General features: G+C 40.3%; 1 protein-coding gene across 2 annotated transcripts in view; it reads right to left on the bottom strand.

Moving 5' to 3' along the window:
- rnf213b (ring finger protein 213b) overlaps positions 1 to 14,415 on the bottom strand; it is a 33,540-nt gene that overhangs the window by 16,200 nt on the left and 2,925 nt on the right. The window contains exons 6-31 of one of the 2 annotated variants that reach the window (XM_076999385.1): positions 13,716 to 13,942; positions 13,212 to 13,418; positions 12,701 to 12,929; positions 12,476 to 12,531; positions 12,199 to 12,361; positions 11,971 to 12,114; positions 11,758 to 11,856; positions 11,477 to 11,605; positions 11,131 to 11,296; positions 10,582 to 10,749; positions 10,302 to 10,451; positions 9,555 to 10,177; positions 9,297 to 9,456; positions 8,941 to 9,158; positions 8,600 to 8,743; positions 8,244 to 8,435; positions 6,676 to 8,056; positions 6,385 to 6,569; positions 6,124 to 6,279; positions 1,981 to 5,910; positions 1,726 to 1,862; positions 1,356 to 1,454; positions 972 to 1,090; positions 774 to 890; positions 335 to 381; positions 79 to 235 (exon numbers count right to left, since the gene is read on the bottom strand). In XM_076999385.1, the coding sequence (XP_076855500.1) occupies positions 79 to 235; positions 335 to 381; positions 774 to 890; positions 972 to 1,090; positions 1,356 to 1,454; positions 1,726 to 1,862; positions 1,981 to 5,910; positions 6,124 to 6,279; positions 6,385 to 6,569; positions 6,676 to 8,056; positions 8,244 to 8,435; positions 8,600 to 8,743; positions 8,941 to 9,158; positions 9,297 to 9,456; positions 9,555 to 10,177; positions 10,302 to 10,451; positions 10,582 to 10,749; positions 11,131 to 11,296; positions 11,477 to 11,605; positions 11,758 to 11,856; positions 11,971 to 12,114; positions 12,199 to 12,361; positions 12,476 to 12,531; positions 12,701 to 12,929; positions 13,212 to 13,418; positions 13,716 to 13,942 (9,403 nt within the window). The remainder of the gene's footprint in view (positions 1 to 78; positions 236 to 334; positions 382 to 773; positions 891 to 971; positions 1,091 to 1,355; positions 1,455 to 1,725; positions 1,863 to 1,980; positions 5,911 to 6,123; positions 6,280 to 6,384; positions 6,570 to 6,675; positions 8,057 to 8,243; positions 8,436 to 8,599; positions 8,744 to 8,940; positions 9,159 to 9,296; positions 9,457 to 9,554; positions 10,178 to 10,301; positions 10,452 to 10,581; positions 10,750 to 11,130; positions 11,297 to 11,476; positions 11,606 to 11,757; positions 11,857 to 11,970; positions 12,115 to 12,198; positions 12,362 to 12,475; positions 12,532 to 12,700; positions 12,930 to 13,211; positions 13,419 to 13,715; positions 13,943 to 14,415) is intronic. The other variant, XM_076999386.1, reaches the window with a different exon arrangement.

Raw genomic sequence — 14,415 nt, 5'->3', positions numbered from 1 at the left:
CTTCAATGTCTGATGCAATTATCAAAAATTAAATCTGTATATGCTAATAAGTCATGCAGATAAGACAAATAAACCGACTTCCGGTTCGTCCTGGGTCATTTTCCAGAAGGCCAAGAAGAATCTGCATACGGTCCATGCTCCTAGAGGCCATATTCACTGGGTCCCTCAGTAAAGAAACAGCTTTCTGAGTACAGGATCTCACAAGGGACAAACTGTGTAGGTATGCGGATTCATTCTGTTCAGCAAATATACAAACAAACAAGTCATATAACTGTGGAAAGTTAACATAATAATAGGTATTTGGCACATTTCATAGTATTCGTTAGAACTTTACCGGCTGGCTTTCTGACAGAGCTCTGTCTTGATCTATTTCCATGACATCTAAAAATGCACAATATGGGGGAAAGAAAAAAACATAAAAAGCATATATGTAGTACAATTTAAGTTACCTAGAAGAAACACCAAGACCAACAATAATAAAAAAAATACATGAATATAGTTTCTGACACAGTACCATTGCTGACTGAATAATTGGTGGTAGGCCTTTCTCAACAAATGTGAGATGTGTGCCACCCAAACATACCCAGCCAACAGTGGTCTGGTCAGAAACTCACCATTAATAAAGCAATAGTCAGAGGGTTACTAAGAAACATGATTAGCGAAAGGTCATTACAGGTACACCTGCATGGAAGATGTTTAATAAAATGGATCCAGAATGTACATTTGCATTTGTACATGTACTTATTGGTTCAGGATGAAAGGAGATGTCAGACCTTGTTGTCTTGACTGTGAGAGGAGTTTGCTGATAGGTTTTCCACAGTAAACAGAGAGATCCAAACTCATGTCATCAGTGTCTCTGAGGTCATCAATATGTATTGAAAGCCATGCACCTTTGATGGAAAATAACTTTAAACAAGACAGCCAACACTGGTGTAAATGTCCATGAGAAAGTACTAGGAGGTTTTACTTACCTCCTTGGAAACCAATGTACTTATTGCCACTTGAAATCCTAGCAAGTTTTGTGACAAACACAATATAAGAGTTGCGATCTTCTGATGGCAAAGACTGGAGTTCATTCATAGTGCAGTACCTGAAAGCACATATTGGTAATACAAGGTGAACATGTGCAGATGCCCGAGGAAATGGGGTAGCACTGGCCATGTGAAGCTCATGCCCACTCTTCAGTGGCACAGCATGCCGGAGAATGTCTGTCATACAATCTTAACAATCAGTACAATCTTTCTATTATGAGGTGTTTTGGAAAATAAAGAACTTGAAATCTGACACAATAGGTTTACAAGTCAGAATGATCATATGAAAATATATAAAATTATAAAAAGCAGAGAAAAACTCACTTTGCTGAAGCAATTAGCTCATTTTTCCAGGGTGAATCCTCTATGTCCATCTGAACAAGTAGGATGTGGAGGGACAGACCAGCATTCTGAAGGAAATATCTGAGAGCAACAGCAAAACAAGGGATTGATCTGAATTAATCTATACAGTGTGAAAGGTGAACAACATCAGGTGCCTGTATATCTGATCTGATCGCAGAGCTTAATGGGCATCACCTATAACTTTTATTCCATTTTATTTGCTGTGGAAAAGTTCAATGTGAATGTGAATTAACAATATCTTGGAAACCTATAATGCAACCAGAGGTGACAGGTGTAAATGTGCAACACTTTGTATACATGTAGTTCAGTACTAAACAAAGACTTTATGTACCGAATCTTGCTGCAAAAAGATGCCTCTGTATCAAACTGGTGCAAAGAAAGCAAAAGGATCCGCTCCACAGACAAGCCCAAAGCCCGAGTCAAATCCCGCACGTCAGCTTTAGTGAGCAGATTAGAGAAGGTGGTTACCTAGCACAAAATGCAACAGACCATGTGATGTGACCAAATTCATTACGTAATGAAAACAGTTTCAGAATATCAATTACAGGTCAAACTGACACTTTGACTTTATGAAATGATCTCTTACCTCTATGAATCTGTTTTTTTCCTTGTCAGTCTTCTGTAAATGACCGTTCATGAAGGCTCTAAGGGAGTGATGGCCTTGCTGGTGAAAACATAGCTTCTGAATCCTGTCTACTTCCTGATTTCCCAGCTGAGAGTACTTTAATCTCAGCACAGAATCTGGAGTGGCACAGTTCAACAAGAAGTACTTGGCAGACTCATAGACATCTTCTTCTTCATCCTTGGTCGCATTTGGCACATTGTTTTTTATTGTCTCAAGGTCACTCAAACCTATGTCCATTTCCTCAAATTCCTCAGAAATGTTTTCAAGAGTCTCCCCTCTTCTCCTTTCATATTCAATGTCCTCCAAATTGTCATGTATCAAAACATGTCCCTCAGCATCCTCATCAGAAAGAACCTTATGAACACCTGACTCAACACCACTGTCTGTCATATTAGTTTTCTCATCATCAGGTATAATTTGATTGGAGCCAGATCCTTCTCCTTCAGTGTCAACCTGTGACTGGTTTTCTTTTATATCACCATAAATGGACATGCTACCATCTTCTGTGGGCATTGAAACACTGTCCTTCTCAATTGGCATATTAAAGATAATGTTGCTGTCTCCCACTTCAGGATTGTCCTGTTTTGCTTTTCTTTCTAGTGCTTGGAGGAGGGCACTGGCACATGCATCTCCATGAAATCCAACAAAGGCATCAGTTGGGCTAAAAGCTGGTGCCAAGGACCTAGAAAACTGAGAAAATGTTTGCACCCAGTTTGTCAGTTTTTCTAGTACTTTGCGCTGCCATGGTGCCAGGTCTGTGCTCCTGTCTACTTTGTGCTTCTCCAGCCTGTTCTTAAGTGGAATTGGAAACTTGTCATAGACTTTCTCCTGGTCTTCAATAACAACAAGTCTGAAGTCTCTGTGGACTCGGCACTTCACTCGATGGGACCCTAGTCCCAGGTCAACATACTGTTGACCACTAAAGTAAACATAGTACTGGTTCAAAGCATCATAGAGACTCTCATACAGATTCAGCAGATTCAAGAGGATGACAGTCCGACCAGTCTCCATACATGTCTTTACTCGACTTACATTGCGACAGATTTGTGCATACTCCTGGTCTTTGGGAAATCCTGAACCAAACACAATTTCAGGGCAGGTGTAATTGTCCTTCGAAAATATGCACTGTTGAACAATGTATAAGGCAGCATTGTTTGTTGTAAGCAAGAGAAGATACCGACTCTCTTTGTTATTGTGGAAGTCAAGGTTTTGTTCAATCATGTTCAGTGTGCTTGTCCTAGGGAGTTCATCAAAGTTAAAGAAGAGATCTTTGAAATGATTGAGAGGATCAAAGTCGCCTTTTTGTCCACTGAAATTCCGGAGTATTGCTTCTGCCAAGTCAGTGTCATTAGGCTCCTGTTCTGACTTTTTAACTGACATAAAAATCATTTTCACCAAGCTGTAATAGTCTCTGAGTCCAAAGAACTGATCGTTGTCACTTTTACATATACTTATAAATCCCTTTGCCAACTTCGGTAAAAGATGCTTGATTTTGAGAACAACCGATGGGGAGGACGAACAGATGCCATTGGCCGTCTCCACTAACTCATTCTCACTGGGATCCCAACGAGACACGAAAATACCTCGGTTCATCTTTGCTGGATCAAGAGCCCAATTTGAGATTCCAACAAAGCCTACCTTCATGTGTGGCTCTGGCTTCTCACTGTCAATGCACCCATCTTCCAAAAGAGGATGCAAGGTTTTGAGCGGCATCTGGGGAGAATCTTCTGCCAGACCAATCTCGTCTAGAACCACCACTGAGATGTACTCATCCATGTTCTTGTCCTTTTGAAAACGAGCACAGTTCCTGAAAGTTCCAATGATCCCTTCTGGACTTGAGTGAGGGCTACACTGAAAAGATACCATATGTACCTCTTTAAGTTTGTGGAACAAGTCACAGTGAGAAGCCTGTCTTTGCATTGCATCTGCTATTACCGTTTTAGCAAGAGATTTAGAGCTTCCTGGCTTGCCTACCAAGAAAAGAGGAATTCTTAGCTCAATGCAGATCACCATGAGAAAGACATTTTCTTTCAAGGCTAAATTTTTTGCAATCGTCTCTCTTGTTCGAATGTTCTCGAGAAAGAAGTCTTGACAAGAGGAAATTTCATCCTCCAGTGCCTCTCTGGAGTTCAGTGGGCTGGGAAAAAACATGCTAATAGTGAACAAGTATTTCTCTCTGGACTCAAGTGATGGATAATAGCAAACACCCAAAGCAAGAGCCAAACATTTCAAGGTCATCTGCACTTCATCAGTTGACTGGCAGTTTGGGAAAAGGTGATCTCTGTGTTGGTAAAACCATATCAGTACCTTCATTGACCTCTCTACATCCCTAAGACTTACAAAACTGCATTCATCCTCTTGACTCCGCATGTAACTTTGAGATTTTGCCAAAACACGGGTGACCACTTTCTGGCATGCAAGAGGCAGGCAGTGTTCTTTCATTTGTTTCTGCACAATCTGATAAATGTAGGACAGCTCTGTTTCATCACTCAACTGTCCAAAGTCCCAGACAAGGGGCATCATACTTGGGGGTAAAGGATGAACTCGGTACACGAGCTGCCGCATGGGGACTTTACCAAGTCGATCGTCTGTTTCTTCAGCCTTCACTCTGTAGCCCAATCCAGCTCGCTCTAATCGATCAATCATGTTAGTACTGTGTCTCCTGTAGGGATTGCAGGCTGCGATTATTTTCAGACCAGTATTTTTTTTTAAGGGAATTCCTTTCACAGTCTTGTCACAAAGTACCTCCTTGATAGCAAAGATGCATTCTGTGGTGTTCGCCTCATCAAAAAACAAAATTGTGTCTACACTGTATTTCTTAGTGTTTTTTTCTGCAAGTCGTTCTGCCTCCTTAACTTTCTGGTATATGGTGTCAGCTGTAGTTCCTCCATGAACTTTGACCAATTTCATGTTTTCAACATCTCTGTTTTCCCTCTGCAGATCGCAGAGAAACTTCACTAGTCTTGTCTTCCCGCAGCCAGTCTCCCCCATTATGACAACTGGTATCTCACACCTGAATCTCATATGAATAGCCAACATCTTCATCACATTGTCTGCAGTGAGCTCATACGTGGGATCAGGGTCACATACTTTAGCACCAACAACAAAGGAAAGCTTTTTTATTTTGTTCACTCTTGGTAGTTTATCAAAGTCTTCAGAGAAAGAAATTCTTTGTTCCTGAAGTCCTGAGAAAAGGTCGTATGACATCACATCTGCCATCAAAATGTTACTATTTCGTGGATCAACAGCATTAAGAGTCCCCATGGAATTTTGCTCCACATGAAAACCAAGGAAGGTCATGGTCAAGTGATCTGCATTAAAGAAGATGTATGGATGAGACTCATTCTCCCATCGCTTCCGAATGGTCAATCTGGCTAAAAGATCATCTCCTTGGGTGCTCTTTTGAAAAAAGCTCTGGTCAGAGATGTCCAGGGAAGGAGAGGCAAAGTCCCTTGCCATGTGTATCATGAACTTAACTATGAAGTTCTTGAAACCACGCAAGCTGTCACCAAGAAAATCTGGATCACAGAAAGCAGAATTCTCACAATCTTTAAGCTGCAGATTAAGGAACCAAGTGAAGTGTTTCAGCTCAGCCCATGATGGGTCTTCCAGTCCACAGTTTGATAAGAGACACCGAAGACAGTCCACTTGGTTGCCCTCTACAGACTTAGCTTTATATTTAAAATTGTCCAAGTTGTCATGTCTGTTGAATCTCTTCAGATATTGGTAAGGTCTCTGAACACCCTCAGATTCAAACTCTTGTCTGTCCATCAGTGGGTCTAAGGACACATGTTTTGGTCTGTAATTTCTGATTTTGTGCTCCAATTCTTTTACTTCTTTTGGAGGTCTACAGTGAATAGTTGGCAGTAAATGCAGAAGTCCTTGATTTGACTACAATGAAAATAAAGAGAAGTGCACAAATAATTATTTTAAAAGACCCCACTTTTTCATTTGTGTAGTGATAACTGGAAAACTAATTAAAGCTAACTGATAGTTGTCATGAATTATTAGCAACAACATATTTTTTGCCTGACAAATGAGATATTTGATAAAAAAAAAACAAGAAAAATGAAACTAGAAAAGTATACAAAGTAAGATGAATACCTCCTTGTGAGCTTGAATCTGGTGTGCAGGATCTGGTAGAAGAGCTTCAACTGCCACCAGGTGAGCTGTGTTTCTCCTCCACAGCTTCCCTTCACTATTACACAAACATCCTAGAACAAGTAATCTGAAAATGAACTCGTCTAAACCACTACGAACCTGTGAAACCAAAGACACGATATCAGCATCGATCAAAACTGTAAAGAACCGTAGATAAAAGTCATTAAGAGTGTTGATCATAAGTGAGATTGTTGTGAAACATACAGCTCCAGCATCAATGTGCAGAAGAACGGGATCCTCTTCTCTCAATGGTGACAGCTTGTCCAAAATGATTTGGATAAAGAGATCAACGTCAACACTAGGTTCTATTAGTCTAATCGGCAGATAATGTGCTGATGGAAACTTTCTGGAGAAATGCTGGAACATCCGTTTAACATAGAGTGACTTTCCTGCATAGACAGAAGAGTGCTCAATGGACACATTTAACAGATTATTAACCAAAGCAGGGAGATCATTTTTAGACATCAAATTTACATAAAATATTCAAATACATACCAACAGCTGGACGTTTAGATGTGATCATCCAGGATGAAAGATCATTTGGATAAGCCTGGAAGAGGCTACCAAAGGGGGCAGTTAAATGATTCTGAAGGTATTTTTGGATCCTTTCTGCAGAAATGTTCAATACTGCTTGAACCTTGTAGTTGCTAAAGAACGATGGAATATATCTGTCTTGGTTAACTGGGCAGACCATAATTAGGCGATAATGAGACCCAGCACTTCTTTCCATTGCCTCAAACCGCTCTGCCATAGCCACACTCACATCATAGGACAGCAAACCTGGGTTGACCAGGGTATAGATTTTCTGTTGACTGCTTAATACACCACGTCCTAGGCATCGGCGTAAAAAGATCTCCACCTCTTCTTCATTTGTGTTTTCATGGCACACCAACACCTCATCAGTAGAGGGAAAATTCTGTTCTGGGCTCTCCGCATAAAAACAAAGTGTGGTTCTTATCAAATCTGATGCAGGACAGTGGACAAGATTGGGCCTTCCCTCCTGAAGAATAGATGGCATGTTTCTGCTGATATATAGCTGATTCATACCAGAGAGATTGGAAAGGAACCGGGCCAGTAGCTCTATATCTACATATTCTTTAAGGTATGTGGGCATGTCACGTCTAAAGTGTCGCCACAAATCTCTCAAAGTCTCTGTAGCAGCTTCTTCCTGGACCTGTGTGGAATGGTGTGACTCGATGTTAGTTACATGTTCCAGTGATTCAGGTTCATTACAGAGGACCTCCATCTCACACTGGTTCCCTTCAGCAAATATTCCTCCTTCTACTTCACTATCTTCTTGAAGCATGCTTACTTCGCTTCCTGTTTCAGGTTTGTTTGTAGGTTCTTCCACCATATTCTCAGTGTCACTTTTCTGATTTGCATTGTCTTTTGATTCTAGTAATTCAGAGGAAGCATGGATTTGGCATCCAAACAGAGACTCAGTGCTCTTTCTTGCCTTTGTAAAAGCATCCCTGATGTCATTTAAGGAGCTCCCTGGATTAAGGGGGTTTAGGAGATACCATATCTGCTGTGGTACTGATTTTCCTTTTACACAGATCTTGTGTATCCAGTGACAAAGGTAAACAAGTTGTTCTGAGGTAAAGTTATTCAGAGCATGAAATCGACATCTCATATCAGACATAAAATCACGCCAATCTTCATGGCAAGCTTCCATAGAGCGACATACTTCTTGAAGACTCTCTGCAACATGTCCATGATAGACAACATGCTTCCCAAGCAAAGGAAAGTGAACATTGATGCATGGGTCATTTCCCGAGTTGCATTTCACAAGTGCTCTCATGTCTTGGAAGAATACATTGCCAGATGAATGTAACTGTAAGAGGATGTGTCCCATTCTTTGAACTCCCTCAAAAACCTACAAGGAAGAGTTTCATTGGCCACATTATTGTGAAAATATTGAATAACTGTCCCATTCTATGTCAATCTGATCCATGAATATTTAGAATGAAAATAATTAAACCCTAAATAGTCTGAGTAATGTTATGGGCTGTTTCAATTTACCATTGAATTAACAAGAATACACATTACTACAGTAAACTGACTTCGGTGAACTTGTTGACTTGGTCCTTGCCATGCTCTCCTTTGGATGACATCAGCATCAGCTTGTTCTGAAGCTCCAGTAGTTCATCAAGGCTATATGTCTTGTTCTGAAGCTCCAGTAGTTCATCAAGGCTATATGTCTTGTCCCTTTCACTGTTCATCACCTTCATGCATAGGACACTGCCCAGACATTTCTAAAAATTGGTAACAAAAATACTGCTTCAAACATCCCCTGTGTACCTCTTACACATAGATGTGAATGCAAATTTACCACGATTCACATCCTTATACTGCATTTGTTCTTGCTTGGGTTTGGTGCCTGATGTCTGCTCTGCTGTCTACAGTAGAGTCTACTTACCTTCCCAGAAGATCCAGCAGGCCAGCCTATATTGTACACACCGTGGTTATTAATAGCTGAGGCCAAAGACAGAGAAGACTGCTCAACAGAACCATGAGTCTCCCGCAAGCTTTTCAGCCAATCCAGCCAACGAGAGGAGTCTCTCTACAAACATACCAAAGATACAACTTGCATATACATATAAATATTTACATATACATTTTACATATACATACAGTATGTATATTTATACAAAAACTATATCTTGGTAACTATTCATATTCAAATGTAGCAAAGGCATTCTGACAAAGCATACGCACAGGTCAAAATCTAATTCTAGAAAAAGCAACAAAAATACTTACCAGTTTTTCTGAAAGCTTCTCATCTCTTTGAAGAGTGTCCCAAACTTGCTCAGCACATGCAATTAAATCTTCAAAGCCTGCCCTTTCATTTAGGGAGTACAGCAAAGGGCTGTAGCCCATGACAGCATCGTGAAAACCGGCCAGTCTGTCAATCTCTGCATCGTTCTCTCCAGCCGAAATAGAGGCCAATTCCATAAAAACTTTCAGCTCACTTAGATCTGTTTGAGATTGCAAGGATTTTTTACTGTAGCATGCAAAACTATTAAGTAAGCTTGTTGAAATAATTATATCAGATTCTACTCTAAAACCCAAAATATTCTGTAGTTAATGAAGAGACAGGAGGGCCACTAACTCACTTTTAATGTGTGTCTTAACCCAGGTGACTAGTTTCCCACTCTCTAAGAATGCCTCGAGACAAGCTGTGTGCTGATGTTTGACGTTCAACAACCTTTGCTTAGCCCTGATGAGATCATTACTTAGTGACTGAAGAGCCTTCCTCTTGAACGAGTCTTCTCTCTGCACAACACAAAATACAAACATGACCGACAAATGAGATATGACCATCTTAGTGTTAAAGACCTAGAAACCTTTGCTGAGAAGTATATTTTCTTTACCAGCTGAGTAAGCCAGCAAATGTGGCTGAAGTCTCCTTTCAGGTTGAGTTTGTCTCTTATCTTCAGAATGGCACTGGCAGACTTTCCTGCATGGTAAAGCTGTCTGTAATCCTGGATCTGACTAAGCCTCAGCTTAGGCCAGTCTTTGTCTAGGTCCTGATACATCTCCATCTTAGTAGCCATAAGATCCAGTTCCTTCTTGATCTGTGTGCCTTTACCCTCGTCACCACACCCATCCACAACTTTGTCCACTTCCTCAAAGGTAGCAACTCCATACGCAATCCTCACACCTAAATTGCAGAAGTCATGGAGAGAAGGCTCCCAGATTTCAGAGAAGACTTTCATCATACTCAGCGAGACAGGGAGAGCAGAAGAGGTTGCAGAAGCCAGTGCAGTTGCTTTTTCAACCCAGGAGAAAAGAAGGAGGTTGCTATCATGAAGCTCATACATCTGCATTGCCGTATGTAGCAGTGCCGGGTCAGTGCTGTAGCACAATGCCCTCCCTGTGGAGAGACCACTCACAGCTTCCTTGGAAAAGCATGGCTGCACTTCCACCAGCTTGTTTAAGCTCACTGCGTTTTGATTCATTCTGTGTTGTTCCTCAAGTAAGGAAATCTCAGGTACTGTTGGGACATGAAAATTAGTTTATACACTAAACATCCAAATAAGTATTAAGGGAAAATTAGAAATACAGATGTGTTAAACATATCGTCGAGGGATTATTGGTCTCTACTGTGCCAAACACACCATGGATCATCTCTGAGATTTTGGCAATCATCTTGATGAGGACATCCATATGTTTTCTCTGTTCCCTCAGAGCTTGGAGGTCTTTCTTCCTTTGAATAAGCAACTCCTCCGCATCAATAGAAATGTTATCGAGTATTTTGTGTGTCTTACCTGGATATAAAGACAAAGAATCTCATTTCAAGTGACTATATTTAAGAAGTCTAATGATATACAGTTTGAGAAAAAAAATCCTTTTTGTGAACTAGTAATATTGAGGATAAACGAGTGTCATTGCATTTACAATTTTTATAGAGCCTCTCGAAGTGCTTAGAGTGTTTCAGGATATCCAGCAGATGACCAAGAGGAATATCACCCTGACAAAGAGAAGTGGCCATTGATCTCAACATAGTCAGACAACTTTCTATAAGCTGACTAGCTTCCTCATTTACTTTCCATTGATTCCAGTCCCCTGAAAAGACAGAACATAGAAGTTAGTGACGTTATTTATAATAAAATTAACAAATGGACCTCTAAAGATTCATTTGGTATCATTTTTCCACTTTTCTGGAAACTCGTTCTCTTAGATAAGTCCACAAAAACAGAATGATTTTTAAGAACGAGGCCACACCATACTTGCGTACCTACTCCTGTCCATCACAAATTAATGCATGGATTAGTGTGCTGTGTTTGCAGAGCAAGAGGTAGTTTCAGAAATGCAGTGTGCAAAATAGTACATGTGGGACAAACAATGCCAAAAAGCCACAAAGGGCTACTGGCAGGTGGGAGCTGCCTGCAGGGCTGTTCTAAATGCTGATACTAATGCTAATGCTAAATGGTCAAAATGGAGTACCGTGGGAGAGAAGGACATGGATCGCAGACTGAGCATCCAATAGTTGTGTCACTGTGTCCCCTTTGCAACGAGCCGCAGAATCCAAAAGGATCGAGGAGAGGACGGAAGAGCTAAGAGACTTTGAGTCTGACAGGAGATTCAGCAGAAGATGACCTTCCTTTCCTGCCTAGACATGACAAAGATAGTGGGTGAAAATATCCGAAATGAAACTATATAATGAATTTGATGTGTATATGAATGCATATGAAATCATGTAGTGAGCACAACATTGACGACATAAATATGTAACTAAAGAACAGTGCATTCATGCCAATAAAACAACACATGTGAGACATCCTTCACCAACCTGGCATATGTTGCTTATTCCAGACCTACACGAATCTTGAAAACAAGTCTGAACGATGGAGTGGCTGTTCTTTATAGCCTGAGCTGACACTTCCAGACAGCACACCTGTACACGCTGCATATCACTGAGCTGTAACAAGAGGATAAAATATTTAAATATTTAAGTACAAAATAATGTAACATCGAACGCATGTCAAACAACAGATAATAAACAGGTAACAAATAAACAGCAGGTAATAAGTAAGTAGAATATGTGAAGTATATGTGAAGTCTTGCTTGTACCTCAGAGATCCGCTTTCTTAAGTCTGATTCCACAGTGTGGAGCCACTGCTCTCTGACACAATCCACCAAACAATCCAGCTCAAGGAAAGCATTCCAGATCTGCATACAGGACACAGGGCATTATTTACACGCTTACCTCATTATTTACACGCTTACCTCAGCTTTTCACAACCCATCTCCAGGCTACACTGTGTTTGTTCGGTGAGACTATACCTCCATTTCTCTTGAGTATGTAAATCTGGACTGGTGGAAGAGAGGCCTGCGAAGCAAACCATCTCTCCACTGACTGAACTCCCTCTGCAGGTTTTCAAGCTGTGATAAAAGCAGTTTTTTCTCCTTGACCTTGTCTTCACCTTTCTGAAAAATAGTGCAAGTCACCAAAATAGTTCCAGGTCAGAAAAAATAAGTGAACATAATTTGTGAAGGAGTAACATATGTTACCTCTGAAAGCACTTCATACTGAACTTCAGCGATTTTTAGCACCACCTGGAAAGATGACACTGTAGCCTTAAACCTTGAAGTACATCGAGTAATTTTGCAAGTGCTCTTATGAACATGTATGCAACCCTCAAAAATGGAGTCCAAATATTCACAGTGCATGATTCTGAAAATGAAGTCACAAAGCGCAATGAGTCAAAGCTTATAAACTCTGTTCATTATATTAATGTGGGTGGATGGATGATTTATTAAAATCAGAGAGACTTTATAAAGGATGTACCTGTTCTTGTCCTCTTCATTCCACTTCAGTGCATGTCTCAAGATCTCTTCAGTGATCTGCAAAACGAGAAAAAAACATGCAAAAATCACAAATTTGTACCATGAGAAACATGTGTTCTTTATACCTCTAACAAACTTGTACTAGAACAAACTAGTTCTATTACGAATCCTGTGTTCTACACACACCTAACAAACTTGTACTATGAGAAACCTGTGTTCTACACACCTCTAGGTTTTTCTGTTGGTGCTCAAAATCAGTTTCAGTTTGATATTTGTTCAGTTCAAATTCCTTTAATCTGTACATTAGGCACTGGATCAGATGTTCAGGCCCAATGTTGGTTGACTTGGCAAAAGCAGTAATATCATCATAAGCCACCATTGACAGCCAGCTCCTCAAAACATGCTGTTTCTCCTTAGCCACTGATTTGTTATCATCACAAAAGTTGAGCATCATTCTGGAAAAATAGTTGAAAAAAGTTTTTAGTTTTATTTGGTCAAGCATGAAAGGTGAATTTTTTTTGTGGCAGGGAGGGGTTTGGCTTTAAACTAATTTCAGAATGGTCAACAGTCAAGTAGGCATTAATTAGCTTAATTAGAGTAATTAACTCATTAATTAGTGTAATTATTTTTAATATATTTTGTCACACTATTCTTGACTTATGGGTTTAGACTAAATAAGCTCATACCGGTGTATTTAACTGGAGATTTAATATCTTACAAACACCACTATGACCCACCTCCTCTTGTCAGGGTATGCTCTCATTTTCTCCCTATATAGGCGGTACTCCACATGATGAAGGCCGGCCCAGTCCGGTTCCTCCACAGCTGGGCCGCAGTGGGCCGAGCTGGTACCAGGTGACCTCAGAGCATGCAGGAGAGGAACCAGCAGCACGAGCTCTGAAACCAGGCTCCGCGCACATCTGTTCATTAGACCCATCACCATGCTGGAGCAAAGGATGAACCACACCACAGGGATCAATCACACAATACGCAACTGGAAATAATGGTTGTAATATTTAATAATATTAAATTACACCATCCCTATAGTACAGCTAGCATAACATACCAAATAATTGTAAGTGTGAATATGTTAGTTTTATTTATTACTTAGTGAATCTGATTACTTAGTTGTGATAACTCAGGTTCCCATGGTTTAGCATAACAGCCTTGTGCTGTGTTTTGTGAAATCTGATGTACATATTATTTAGGGAAGGGTTAATCATCATTGTTTCAGTACTTACTGAAGCAGTATTGGAAAGGTATCTTTCATTTGTTCTAGTTGTTTGAGGGCGGAGTCAGAGGAGACCATGTGACAGAGAGTGCCCCAGTTCTTAATACCGAGGTTCACGCTGCATGCACAGCACACCTGGAACACTGAGAGGCCTAAGGTCAGAGGGCAGAGGTCAGCCGTGCACTTTGAAGGTCCTCCCAGAATTTTAACCAGCTTCCTTTCAATCAGCTGTGGTACCTAACACAGAGATGGGTAGAATATAATCACTTTACTGGCACAGTAGAAGAACAACAAAATTTGTTTTTGCAACTAACAGAGTACGCCGGTAATAAGCAGTACAATCGTAAATCATAAGAGAAAAAAAAAAAAATACATGTAAGTACATGGAATGTAACAATAATAATTAGATTTCAAAACATCTAATATCTTGTGAGGTACTTCTTCAAAGCTCCCTCCTCCTCCCCCAATTGACATTTTATCACTGCTCGCTTGTGTGTGTGTGTTTTTTTTTTTTTTTTTTTTTTTTTGGGGGGGGGGGGCTCTCATATAAATAATAATTTATGTGTCACTTTGTTGTCGTCCATGTTAGTGTGTGTATTTAGGTGTCTCGTGTGTCTGTCTATTGTCAGTGTTGTATGTTCTACATGTTAACCAGCATATGTTCTGTACTTAGTGCTCACATTGTCAGCTGTTAAACTAATACTGCTGGT

The sequence above is a fragment of the Brachyhypopomus gauderio genome, chromosome 3 (assembly GCF_052324685.1).
Source record: "Brachyhypopomus gauderio isolate BG-103 chromosome 3, BGAUD_0.2, whole genome shotgun sequence".
NCBI classification, from domain to species: Eukaryota; Metazoa; Chordata; class Actinopteri; order Gymnotiformes; family Hypopomidae; genus Brachyhypopomus; species Brachyhypopomus gauderio.
This window is presented reverse-complemented; position numbering and strand designations above follow the sequence as displayed.